We start from the raw sequence: 13,374 nt of genomic DNA, 5'->3' as shown, positions 1-13,374 counted from the left end.
AGTAGGGATAACGAACTTCTGCAAGATGTTACTGAATTCGCCACTTCCGTAGCCCGTAGGGTGAACCGAGAGCCGCTATACGGTGATTAAATTTCCTAGTTGCACTCCTTACAACGAGTTATTTTGTAGGAAATTTAAATTACAGTGTAAGGGTGCCCGTCTTCCAGAATCGCTGTATTCAATATGCTTCGTAGATATCGTTTTTCCTTATTGCCGCCCCAACTCATTATTATCGTTGTTCAGAAATTCCCCGGCAGGCATATAGTAAAGCGCCAACGCTTCGAATTATCTATAAAATTACGTTTGCGTCATTTCAAGATCCTATAATTTAACAACGAAGCTTTAGTGTCTTCAGATAATCTTGTAATCTCGTAGAGTCCATTAATATTTTGAAGTAACTATCGCATTTAGGTATGCTCATTTCCTTTTCTACAAGGAATTATTAATTATTAGAATAAATTTTATTTATATTTAATTAATTAATAATTCTGTTCATTGCATTTGAACTATAATCTTGTGGAATATACAGCAAGAGTATTTTTGTGGTTATTGCTGGAGTTAATGAGATTATAATTAATGTGGTAAATATTTGTCTTTCTCCGCGTGGCCTTAATTAATGTGTGGCAAATTATGGGGACGTAGATATGAATCTGATTATAATTGAAATCTTGCAAGAACAAAAATAAATACGCAATTCATGCAGACGAGTTATTTATTTCGGCAGAGAAAAGCAAATATTTTATATATTTTTTATATCTTTTATATTTGTTTATTTAATTAATAATTGAGATTGAATTTTGTTGAAGCAAAAAAGAAATTTACGAACAGTATTTTTTACAAGAGAAAAAAATAAACTTACTAAACTTCTTTTTTTAAATTTACTTTGATGCTATTGAATAGTTAACAATTTTAATTGTTTTCAGCAATTACTTTAATGGTAACGAAACAGTTTAATTAAAAAATGTCAGGCACAGTTATAATATCTCTGACATTAAAATTATAGAAGCATTTTTGACATTAACAATTTCAGGCACGTTATAGTAATATGTACAGATGCACCTATATATAACAATATCAATTTACTTACCTATTCAATATGTTGATATTTCCTTCTTAATATAAATTTCTTTGACGTCCATTTTTTATTATTAAACTCTGACGAGAGCTATTTAAATTATGTATGACCATACTAACATGAAAATACGAGTCTAAAATACTCAAATGTGTATACTATAAAATTGTTTTTAAACGTTAAAATTGTTTATTTTATTTAGAATAAAAGAGAAATCATATATTATGTATATTTTTTAATATTCGTGTACATATTAATAATTCTATAAAGTAAAACGTATTTTTGTTTTAAAAGTTTTTAATAACATTTACGTATATATATGAATATTCTATTACTATTTGTTATGAAATATATATGTATATTCAGAATGTTTACATAAAAAATGAAGGAGACAATAATATGACGCAGGTAAAGAGAAAAAAAGATCGACGAACATGGATCTTTGTACATTGGTTTATTATTATAGCGGTACTTTGACACTGGTTATTTTAAGAAAGATAATATTTAGCCTCTTCGCTATTTTTGTCTATCTGCTCTCTCTCTCTCTCATACACACACTCTCTCTTTCTCTCTCGCAAGTATCTTTTCTTTCATTTTTGTATTTGTTGAGAAGTCTTGACATCTCATCAAGCTTAGTGGAATTAAGTACGGAAGCAATATTTCTGTACATCCCGTTTTGCTGCATTCGAGAACGATTTCTCGAATTAATCTCCCTACTCTCTTTTTCTCTTACGCTCGATTCTCTCGATCTCTCACACACGCACATGCCATTCGATAAAAATTCTTCCGACTAACACTCTCTCTGGCTTCCCGTCTGGTTTTATCATTCAAGCATACTATTTGCCACCGCGAATTTTTCATCTCCTACATTCTGCATTTCGGCGTTGCCCTACCTGCTTTTCTACCACGTCCATGTTTTTCTATCTTTTGCTAGCCTTATGCTCTCTTCCTACTTTTATTACACTCGCACTTCATTTCAGTCACAATATAGTCTTCTCAGGAATTGAGCGTACCGCGAAGAGTCAAGCTCTTGAGACGCGGCGTGTAACCATTATTATTGTCACTGTGTCCATTTTATCGGTCCGATTCCAAGTCAATCGGCTTAATTGTTAAATCCGCTCGCTTGTGGTTATTGCCACTCGATTATGACACGTTACAATGATTGCATATGTGCGATACCGAAATCAGAAGACATCAAACCCAATCTCGAGGGTTTAGAGTTCTCTCACGCGAATAACTCCGTATGTAATTTTTGTTCGTACTTTCCCTTCTACAATTAATGCTTATTACGAAGGAGATTGAGGTTTTGCGCGATGCTGATCCACCGCGATGTATGTCGAAATAGTTCCGAATTTTTTTACAGTCTTTTCCCCCGAGTTTTTCGTTCGTAGTATACGCGTCCAGTATTTCCCGACGGACGACATGTACAGCACCAGATGTGTTTGTATATGTCAGAATTTATATGAAATAACGCGCCGATTCTCGCTCGTGCTTTTAACGTCTTGGTTACAGTACTTGACGTCTACATCTCCGCCATTGATGGAGTTTGAACAGTGTCGTCGAGTATTCTTTCCATCGAGTAGATACTATATCGACATCTGGATGACTTTACATATTGAACCACACGCGATTTTCAAAGAACTCGATAAGCCAGATACGTGATTACAGAGATTGATTTTATAAGTAACACTTGTTTATATCTGTAAACTTTAGATCTGATGGAATTTATATCAATATATGTCCCTAATTATTGTATTGCAGATTTATGATAATCGTGATAATTTCACGACGTCCAGTTGTCCGCCTTCCTTTTGTTCTTTTCAGATTGTAGAAGTTTTATGTCACGTTCAAATAATTTCTTATTTCTTCCGATATTGTCCCCTAGTAATCCGCGACGTATTGGCGGTTTCCGAAGCGATACGGATTAGCTCGGAATATCTCGTTTCCAACTTTGACGTTTAGTCGCTCGTCCTTTCCCCATGGCTTCCACAGGAGGATCCTCCCAACTTTCTGATTAATACTTTAGTTATTGTACCTCTCCTTGATACATCCATTTAGATCTCGATGCAATAATCGGATGCGTGTCGATAGTTACTTGAGAATCTTCCTCAAACACACATCGATCAACCGTGGACTGTTGGTCGATTGTTGAGACAACGTCGATGCTTCTCGGTCACGATTCTCAACGTCCAGTCGCCTGTCTCTCTCAAACAATCGGACGTGTTCCGATTCTGGTCACCAAAGTTCCGCAGTAGGCGTGAGAGTGTGCACTTCGATATTCTCGTGACGATGATACCTGTCCGTCCGATGCACCGTTGCTCTTCGCGAGAGTACGACGGTCAGCGCCGCGACGGCGCCGAGGGCCGCGCCGACTAACACCAACATTCCGGGATGGGCACCGGCAGATAAAGCTTCCGATACTCTAGCGCCGGAATCGGTCACTCGACTGTTCAATTCTTCCGCTATCGTTTTCGAGTCGCGCTCGTCCAACACTGCGTTTGCCTTCGTCGCATTACTCATGCCGCTCGTGTGCTTCTCGATCGTTTTCCTTCCCACGTTCGAAGACCCCGACGAGAAGATTTCGCCGACGCCTGACGCGGCAACTTTCCTCATCTTACCGTTTTTTCGCGTCCCACCGTCGGCTCGGTTATCGAAAGTTTGCGAACGCGATCTCTCCGCGTCTTCTATTCTCATAATAGATAGCTTAGGGTCGCTTGGTGCTCGAGAGGCCGGGACGACGATGTGCTTGATTAAATTCTGATCCATCGAGATACGATTTGTTTTATCGCTCTTTCGATCCGGTTCTCCGTTCGTCCGCATCGTGATTGACGATGTTACGTTACGGAAGGATGTTGGCGCCTCGTAGACTCGCGGTATTTTTTTCGATGACGCCGTTGCGGTGACGGTTTCCGAGATAGAGAGAAAATCTGAGTCAGCTACTATTTTTGATTCGGTTTTCGCGTTTACGGAAGATAGCGTGAGAAGATCCGTGACGTTACTGTCGGAATTCGCATCTTCGATATTGGAAGACACCGTGACGTTTGGCTGATCAGTATTCGACGTATGTTCGAGCGTGAAGACGACAGATAGGGTAACCGAGGTGCTTGCAGCCGCTGTCGTGACGATTCCCGCGGTTGTGGAAACGAAATTTGACGGCGATGGCAGTTCGTGCAAAAATAATCCCGCCAGTTTCCGCGGATTTGAACATCGTGCTGTTTGGTATTGTTGATTCGGTTCGCGATGCTGTCTGATCCACTCGCCCAACCAGTAGAGATCTTCCGTGCAGTTCCAATTGTTCGTACCGAGTCTAAGAACGCGCAGCTGCGGCAACATGTACGCGACATCGGATCTGACGGTGCTGATGTTTGTCGCCGAGAGGTTCAGCTCTATCAGACTTTTGCAGGCAGATAGTGCAGCATCATCCGCCAGTAACTGTCTAGCAAGAACCGGACTACGCGACACATCTAACATTACCAAATGTTCTGGAGTAGGTACCGGAAACGCCATGTCGCTTTGTTCTTCCTGATGTCGTTGAAGCGCCGTTAGTCCTGACATTCGCAGCTTCGTCAGATTACTCGGTCCACTTAGAGTATTAGTTGATAACACTTTGATAGGATTATTGGATAAATCCAGCTCGGCGAGCAAAGGCAGTTGACCGAGCGCGCCCACATCGATTTCGCTGATGGCATTATCGTTCAACATTAACGATCGCAGATTGTATAGACCATTGAGATCATCGAGTTTCAATGCAGTTATGGTGTTTCGCTGCAGTTTAAGCATCACGAGACTGCTTGGTAAACTATCCGGTACCTTCGAAAGTACATTTCCCGATAGATCGAGTTCTTCCAAAACCTCCAGTCGTCCCAAAGCGTCATTCTCGATATCCATCAAACGGTTATCGGCAATATCCAACATACGCAACAGAGGATAGCTATCCAAGTCACCGCTGCGAATGGTAGTCAGTCTATTACCAGCGAGTCTAAGTGCTCTGACCGATCTCGTTAAAGCGGCTGGAACTCGCGCTAATCCAGTGCGGGACGCGTCTACCGTCTCCAATCTCCTTCCAGTACCCAATAATAGAGATACGTCTCTCTCTTTTAGCGGATTTTCCGCTAGCCTTAGAATAGATAGTCCCGATAACGGTTGCAGCGTTCCCGAAGCCGCTCTGGCTAATCCATTTCGCGAAACATCGAGTTCCCTCAATCTGTCGAGACTTTCGAACCACCTGGCGCCCAGAACTTGCAGCTGGTTACCGCTGAGATCGAGTTTCTGCAAGGAGTATAGTGGCGTGAGCGCGCTATCCGGCAAGTCCGCCAACCTGTTGTCCGATAGATCGAGAAATTCCAGTCGATCGAGACCACGAAACGCGCCCTCGTCCACTGTGCTAATCGCGTTTTTACGTAAACTTAGTCGCACGAGTCCGACGAGCGTCCTGAAAGAATTGACACTGATGTCCATTAACGAATTGTCCGATAGATCTAGGCACGCCAGTTCGCTTAGATTCGTCGCGCGGATCACCAGCACGTCTCTTATTCGTGGCAAGTTGTTGCACGACAAATTTAATGACCTCAAGCGCTCGAGACCGTGCCACGACGCATTCAACGACACCAACGAACAATTTGTCACTGTGAACTCGACCAAATACGGTAGAATCTCTGTTGTACCCGTCGGCTCTTCCGACGGCGACGTGTCGTTCGTCTTCGAGGTGTCATTCGTTTTGAGATTATCCGAAGCATCGTTCATCCCGAGATCGTTCACTAAGTCGGCGGCTTCCAGTTCATCTAGGAGGATATCAACGTCCGGTCCCTCGGCGCTGTCCATCGACAAACTTCTCACTACCGTGGGTAACTCCGATAGACCGGGTACGCGTTCGCGACACGTCACGTCCAACAAAGTTGACGCGTCGTTTTTCTCGACGTCATTCTGATGACACTCACAGAGATACGGACAGGCGGAACCGCTCGCCATCAAGGCGAGCAGCACCAACGGAAGCCACATCGCTTCCAAGGCGACGTCTTCACATCTCGTCCACTGTCCGTAAGGATCTCGCCGCGCCGTTCGTCCGTTCGTGGACAGAGTGACGAAACGCGCGAAACAACGATACCAGGGATCGCGGATGCGCGTGCCGCAGCCGCGGGTTCATCTACGGTGCTGAATTCACGCGCGATCGACGTTGCTGGCTATCAATGATGATGAATGCCACCAAAAACGTTATTACGGCTTATATATACGGATACCAATACCGGCGGGTACTATCAGTCTCGTCGAACGTGATGTCCATACGAAGGACTGACAAACACTGCGGCGCCCGACTCGTAGCTGCACCCGCCACCCCCACATCGCTCCTCTTCTCCTTTCTCCTCTACCCCGCGTTTCGTCTTCCTACCCTTCCGTCGGCTTCTCTCCCTCTCGCGCTCTCACCCTCAACGCCAATCCCCCTCTGTCTCCGGACTCCGGCTGTGTGCCGCCACCTACAACCATTCCACCCTTCCGCCGTATCTTCCCCCTATATACCGGTCCATATACAGCACTAACACCACTACTACAACCACCGCCATCGCCACCACTACCGGCAGCCGCCGTCGCTTTTGCTCTCGAACTCGATAAGGGGCACGAGCGCGCTTGCGTCCTCTGACAGCGTAGTGACGCGTAGAGCCGGTATCCTACGATTTCACCAACTACCCTTGCTACCGGCCGACTAGCTGCTACGAACTTTCCTCGTCTTCCTTTATACTACTTCATTCCATTTGGCTCCATTTTGACCTATTATCGCTTTTTAAATTGCGACGATTGTACATGTATCGTTATTAGCATCGTTAATGAAATCATAACTAAAGCAAGCTTTTGTTAAAAAAGAAACAATTTTTCATTTATTTATCTTACATATTTTTTGAATAATTAAAATTTAATCATTCAAAAAATATATAAAATAAATAAATGAAAAATTGTTTCCCCTTTTATTTTAATAAAAATTATTTTATTAAATATTGTATCAAAATGTCTGTTGACATTTTATTATTTTTGTATAGGTATATTGTAAAACAGTACGTCAAATTACCACACAAATTTGAGCGGTTGCGTTGTATCTTGCTGTTTGCTTGAATATTTAATGCAACACAATTAGCCAAGTGGCTAGTGCATGTGGTTTACCCTCATCCTTGGAACAACCGCGACGATCACGTTCCCGGAAATATTATAGATACTCGTTAAGACAATAAGCACGCACTAAGTTACTAATCCAACTAAAACTTCGCCGGCAGTTTCATGAGTTTCAGTCGCTGGTGGGCTTTCTTAGATTCGATTCGCGTGCCGAGGTTACGGAGGTGTAAAGATGCAGTTCTCACGGAATAAGGTAAAAGGTCAGAATAATATCTCTTCGCACGTATTCCATATATGTCCTAAAGTCATGTTATTACATGATATGACATCTCTCTCTCTCTCTCTCTCTCTCTCTCTCTCTTTCTCTCTCTCTCTCTCCGTTATTTTTTCCATTTTCATTCTCAAATTATTTTTTCATTATTTTAAAGGATAAAAGTTCAAGCTTTTTGCTGATATTGTTGCACAATGCACCATCGTCTTTACATCATAACGTATGTAATACGATTGTATTTTTTTACTGACAAATTTAATTACTAGTGCATTTTTCGCGAATATTTCTGACGTTCTCTAAATATTGATACGACCGTAGCGACTTGATTATATATCTGATATCCCTAATGAAAGAGGGTAAATGTATACATAACATATTCCTATATATATTTACATACATATTCCTCACGTGTGGTATATAATACGTACGTGTATATATATATATATATTTGATGTGCAACATGCGTGCAAGTATTCAGCGTCTAGTTCGCTGAGAACACGAACGTTTTCGGGTTCTATAAATTCGTATCTCTCTGTCCGTAATCCCTGCGGCACTACCGTATTACTTGCTGGACCTAGTCGACCAATCGAACCGCAATGATCTCAGTATAGCCTTGGCGTTTTCGATATACTATATCGATTTACCGATCACTGACACCGTTACCATTACCGCGGGGTTAAATGCTTGAGCCGCCAGACTTAAAGAGAGATTTCCACGGTGTCCGATGAAACGGCGGCCGTGACTATCGTGGGATATTGGTGCGAAAGAAGCACAAAAGCTAAAGCGGTTATCTGCTTGACCTCGCGAGAACCCGCAGATAAATCATCGATTAAAGGTGGTCTTCTGGGACGGAATAATAATCGTCGCCTCACGCCTGTCCCTAGAAAAATCTGGTGGTTCGTTTTATAGATGGATTTAGGATGAACGTGTTCAGTATACAGAAATACGACATAGGTTTCTATCCGCAGCATTTCGTATCAAAAATATAAATATTTTGTATACTGCAAGAAAATAGAATCTATTATGTACAGAAAGAATAGACTCTATATGGTTGCACTATATATATATGGAAAGAAATAGAAGGAATGAATTGTGCTATTTTAATGGTAAGAGTCCTATACATACTATAAATATTGGAAGAATAAAAATATAATATTGGATAAATAAAAATGAAATATTTCATTGATTAGTTATCAGTATCGTTACGTTAACAATTTTCTCTGATAGAGAGAGTTTTGCGTTTGGCAGAGTATTTTTATAGATTTATTTTATGAGTGCATCTCTTAATTGCCTCGGATTAAAAAATAATCTGGCGAAGAAGTTTACTTTTAAAACACGTTGTTTCTTGTTCGCACATGTAAACGATTCATTACACGCGCCAACATTGACTCTATACATGCTCATCTGCGATTAAGTGCTCTGTAAATTGACCTGAAAAATCCACGTCACTTCGGTGCTGGTAGTTGTACGCAATGATTTAATCGCTCTAAGCGGCCATAGAATATCGATGGGACATTTGCGATGCGACAATTTCACCGAATACCAGAAATTTCCGACTTTTCAGAGTGGTTGATACGTCGCATTCGAGAGGTACGAGTAAACATTGCGATCATGCAACCATTCCAATACTTTTTGAACGATTTCACGAAGCACTCTATCTGATGCACGCTGGGACATTCAAACTTCTTCGCTCATTTAAGTATGACGTATCTCTACAATTTTTTTATTGCTAGCTCCCAATATTTCAAAATATTCAATGTACAGCTTTTCAAGCTTATCGAAAACCGATATGATTGTCCCAGTTAAAGATTTTAGTCAAGAATTGAAATGACACATTAATATAATGGAACATAACTTTGCAATGAATAATCGCAAATTTTCAGTAATTTGTATTATTTTTTAGGCTGAATATTATATGAACATAAACATCAAAAACTATATATAGGGGAGACCGGGGCCAATTGTCACAGTTTTTGATTATTGATTTTTAGAAAAAAGTGGATGTCTGATTTTGAAATATTATACACGTTACAATATACCTACATCCTTTAGGTATTAAAAATTATTACTCGTGAATTTTCATCATATCATAAAAATAAGTTATTTAATTTTAAATAATGCTGCGAAAATATGACAATTAATCCCGTGTTCTGGGTTGATTGTCACACGTTCTAGGATTGGCAGTAACATATTTGTTATGGACAACACATATAGAAAACACAATTTTTATTTTAATATCAGTTCTATATTTTGAGAAATAATAGTAATTATAGTATTAATACAAATAAAATAGTTATTTTAATCCTAAAATACGTAATTTGTTTTTGTATACCATAGTTTTTATATGAAAAATGAAAAAATATATATCTATATGAAATATAATATATTTGTAAGTATATTCTTTGAAAATGTGTCCTCTAAAGATATTAAAATTAATTGTCACCTAATCTCGTCTCATTTTGGTCAATCTATCCCACATAGCCATTTTTAATAAAAGAGATTGTATTCACAAACTTAGTCGGAATAATGATTACTTAATTGTAGCAAAGATCTTCTAAGATATGTCATTTTCTATGAATACAGGGATATTACGATTAATAATGCCAAAGACTTGTCAGACAACAAAATAGGTAATTATAAAAATTTACTCATCAACTTTATTTTCTCAAAAATCACTATAAATAATATATACAATGCTTGTGGTGCAAATCATTTTACACAACAAATTAATATTATATTAACTATCTACAGACAAAAAAAGATTTTTCTGCCGTGTCTTGTTCGAGTTATAAGCATTTTGACAATCAACCCCGTACGACAACCAGCCCCGGTCTCTCCTAATTATGGTTACTACAAACGTATATAAAGTTACGTTATGTTCTTAAATTATAATACAACTTACTGTTAATATTTCTTTTTATATTTAAAAAAAATGTTTGAAAAATAAATAGGTACAAGTTATTTTATTATCAACAAAATCGTACAAACATAATGTATTTTATACGTTACGTTTTATTATAGCGTTACTTGAATTTTTTATGTTAGTCACATTTTTTATTTTCGTCTGCAACACTTTCATAAGGGATATTAGCTACGTGAGACATAGAATTAACAATACGTCCCTAAAACGTGTGTGTTTCTCGTGTGCGTGTCATTTTACGCGGAAGGGGTTGATTGCTGGGTGTAAGTGGACATCCAGTATGCGGTAGAGGACGGTTGGGATGGTAGAAGGAAGCAACGCGCTTGATAAGGGAAATCTTCTTTCGAGCCTGCGGTGCCGACCGACATGTAATTTCCCCGGAATAGAGGACGGAATCCTGGCTCGGATACTGCCCGCACGGGTTACAAAGTTACTTTTACGAGAGTAGCGGGCAAATGTAAATGGGGCCGGTGAGCGGCGAGGCACAAGCGAGTGAGAAAGCGAGAGAAATGAACGAGGGATCGAAAAGGGAAAATGAGAGAAAGAGTGGAAGGAACGCGGGGGTGATGTGGGAACGAACGGTGAAAGGAGAACGAAGGAGCGCGAGATGGAATAAAGGGGATGAGACTGTCGGAGTTTGTAATTGCAGCGGCTTTAACGCGCTGCTGATGGCCGATGGCACCCGGGACTGGGGTAATGGTCTGCACCAAATGTCTCTTCTTGTGAGAGGAGAGAGAGAAAGAGAGAGAGAGAAGCGAGAGACGTGGAAAAGAGTATTCGAAGAGACACCAAGGGTTCCGGAGACACGTGGAATTGCATCGTTTTCTCTGCCACCGATTTTGTATGCTCATTTCTGTCCTATTGACATTTTTTTTCTCGCAAAATATTAGAAAATTTTGAACATAATCTAATTGTTTGAAATAAACATATAAAGTTTAAACTAAAAATTCTCATTTTATGATGAGAAGCATCTATTAATGAATAGTCTCCAGGGAGAAATTTCAATGTAACAACAATTTAAAAAATTGATATATATTTTCTTTTCGGAAGATTTATTTTATTTTGTTTAAATTTCATTAAATTAATTGAATTTATATATTATATTTTTATAAATGCCAGTTTATTTTACGACTTGGTGAAGCTAAACTATTTTTATCGATATGTGCATCACATTGAAATTTAATAATGCAGCTGTGTTTGTTGGTTACAGCTTGGTTATACTGTGGCTATTTTCCCTAAAATATTTATTGTCGATCACTAAATTTTTTTCTTTTATTCAACTAAAGTCGTAACAATGCTGTGAAGTTTTATATATCCTTCACGTTTGTCTATTCTTATTAATACATACAAAAGTTTCTAATAAAATGATGTTACTCTTGGTTGTTAATATAAAATATATCATTCTTTATGCCATGATAATTTTTTCTAAATCTTGAAAGTTTAGAAAAAACAAATTATTATTCTAACGGAAATAATAATAATGTAATATAGCTGTCTCGTTATAATTAAAAAAAATGTTTTCAGACTATTTTTGTTTCTATAATAAAAATTTGTAAAGTGTAAAATTTTATTTACGTCGATTTTTGTTGTGTAAGAAAGAAAATTTAGTGTATTTTCTCAGTGCGATCGCAAATACATTCAATCTTTCTGTATATATATATATATATATATATTTAGACATAGATTTTCAATCGAAACTATTTTTTATAAATATTTAAAGTATTCGACAGAGAGTGTTTAAAGAAAAAAAAATTGCAAGTTGTTTTCAGGATATTCGCGTACAATTCATTACCCAAGAGAAAGTCTCTCCTCTTTTCCGCGAACACTTAATCCGCCATTAGTTTAAAGAAGCACTTGTACTGTAAGGACCTAATTGTACCGGGTAGTGTATGTACTCAGAAAGTTAAAAATGCGAATAGTTTTCAGTGTTGCAATGTGTTTGAATTCAACACACGTTTTCGTTCTGTGTCATTGATTGTTGTTTCGATATCAATTTCTCACACGCCTCACCTGCTGAAGGATTGATAAAGACAATTTAAAAGTCGGGGACACCCTTTCCCGGCATCAATTCCAAGAATTCGCGTTGATCTTGCGCTACCCAAGGAAATAGAAAATTCCTGATCTTAAAGTAGGACGCGGTTGGATGGGAACGAAAGGAACGATGTGGTGGCGAACACGTCGAGGTCTCTTTTTTTGGAATGGAGGTTTACGTGGCGACAGGAAGTCACGGTGGAGAACGATAACGGGTGGACTCGTAAACGTTGACTTCCGCACATCGTACTCTTTATACCTGCTACTGCAGTTATTTGCTCATACAATTTCTGACGTTCTCGTTCGAGTTGCTCGGCCATTGTTAAGGACCGAATGACTTCGGCATCTTGCTATCATAAAGATAGATGTATTTGTATACTCTTCTTTAGAGCAGTCTCGATCTCGTTCAAATGAAATACGGCGCGCGCAGATCTTCTGTCGTAACCGAAATGGAGTTTTAATGCATACATTCTACAAGGCAAGAAGTCACCTCTACTATCTCGATGCACGACGTCATGTAGCAAGAAACACGAAGCGCTAAGCGACGAATAGCAAGTCGCAGTTTGGTGAACGTAAGCTAGCCTCACAAAGTCGTAAACATGTGTAACGATATTGGTGCAACGATCGTTGTTTCGTACAACACGCATAAAATTCCGGCATCGCTAGATTCTTATTAGGTTGTTAAAAGAGCACTAACAGGCTTGTTATAACGTAAATAACGAAAGAAGGAATCTTATCACAGCTGCATCAGTGTAGGCCACATTTTTACGTACAAAATATAATAAATTTCATTTTATTATCGTAAAATCTATCGGTCTAATGCTTCATTATACCCTACAGGAACTAGCGTGAAAACTTAATTTAAAAAAACATTAATCGAGTCTGAAGTATCAGGAACTGTACAGGATGGTGCCTTGGAAGTTTATAAGATCTTGAATCCCTAATCAGTGTTGCGACGCTCTTCTATCCCGGCGAGCTAGA

At 39.2% G+C, this 13,374-nt stretch overlaps 1 protein-coding gene across 1 annotated transcript; it reads right to left on the bottom strand.

The window, feature by feature from the left end:
* Nucleotides 1-1,514: 1,514 nt before the first annotated feature.
* Nucleotides 1,515-6,347, bottom strand: LOC108759648 (insulin-like growth factor-binding protein complex acid labile subunit). Its single transcript, XM_018505177.1, has one exon. It carries the CDS (start codon nucleotides 6,068-6,070, stop codon nucleotides 3,308-3,310), a length of 2,763 nt encoding a protein of 920 aa, XP_018360679.1. The 5' UTR covers nucleotides 6,071-6,347; the 3' UTR covers nucleotides 1,515-3,307.
* Between the last annotated feature and the right edge of the window lie 7,027 nt (nucleotides 6,348-13,374).

The sequence above is a fragment of the Trachymyrmex cornetzi genome, unplaced genomic scaffold (assembly GCF_001594075.2).
Source record: "Trachymyrmex cornetzi isolate Tcor2-1 unplaced genomic scaffold, Tcor1.1 scaffold20, whole genome shotgun sequence".
Classification (NCBI taxonomy): Eukaryota; Metazoa; Arthropoda; class Insecta; order Hymenoptera; family Formicidae; genus Trachymyrmex; species Trachymyrmex cornetzi.
Note: the sequence above shows the minus strand (reverse complement) of the source record. Positions and strands in the feature narration are given on the sequence as shown.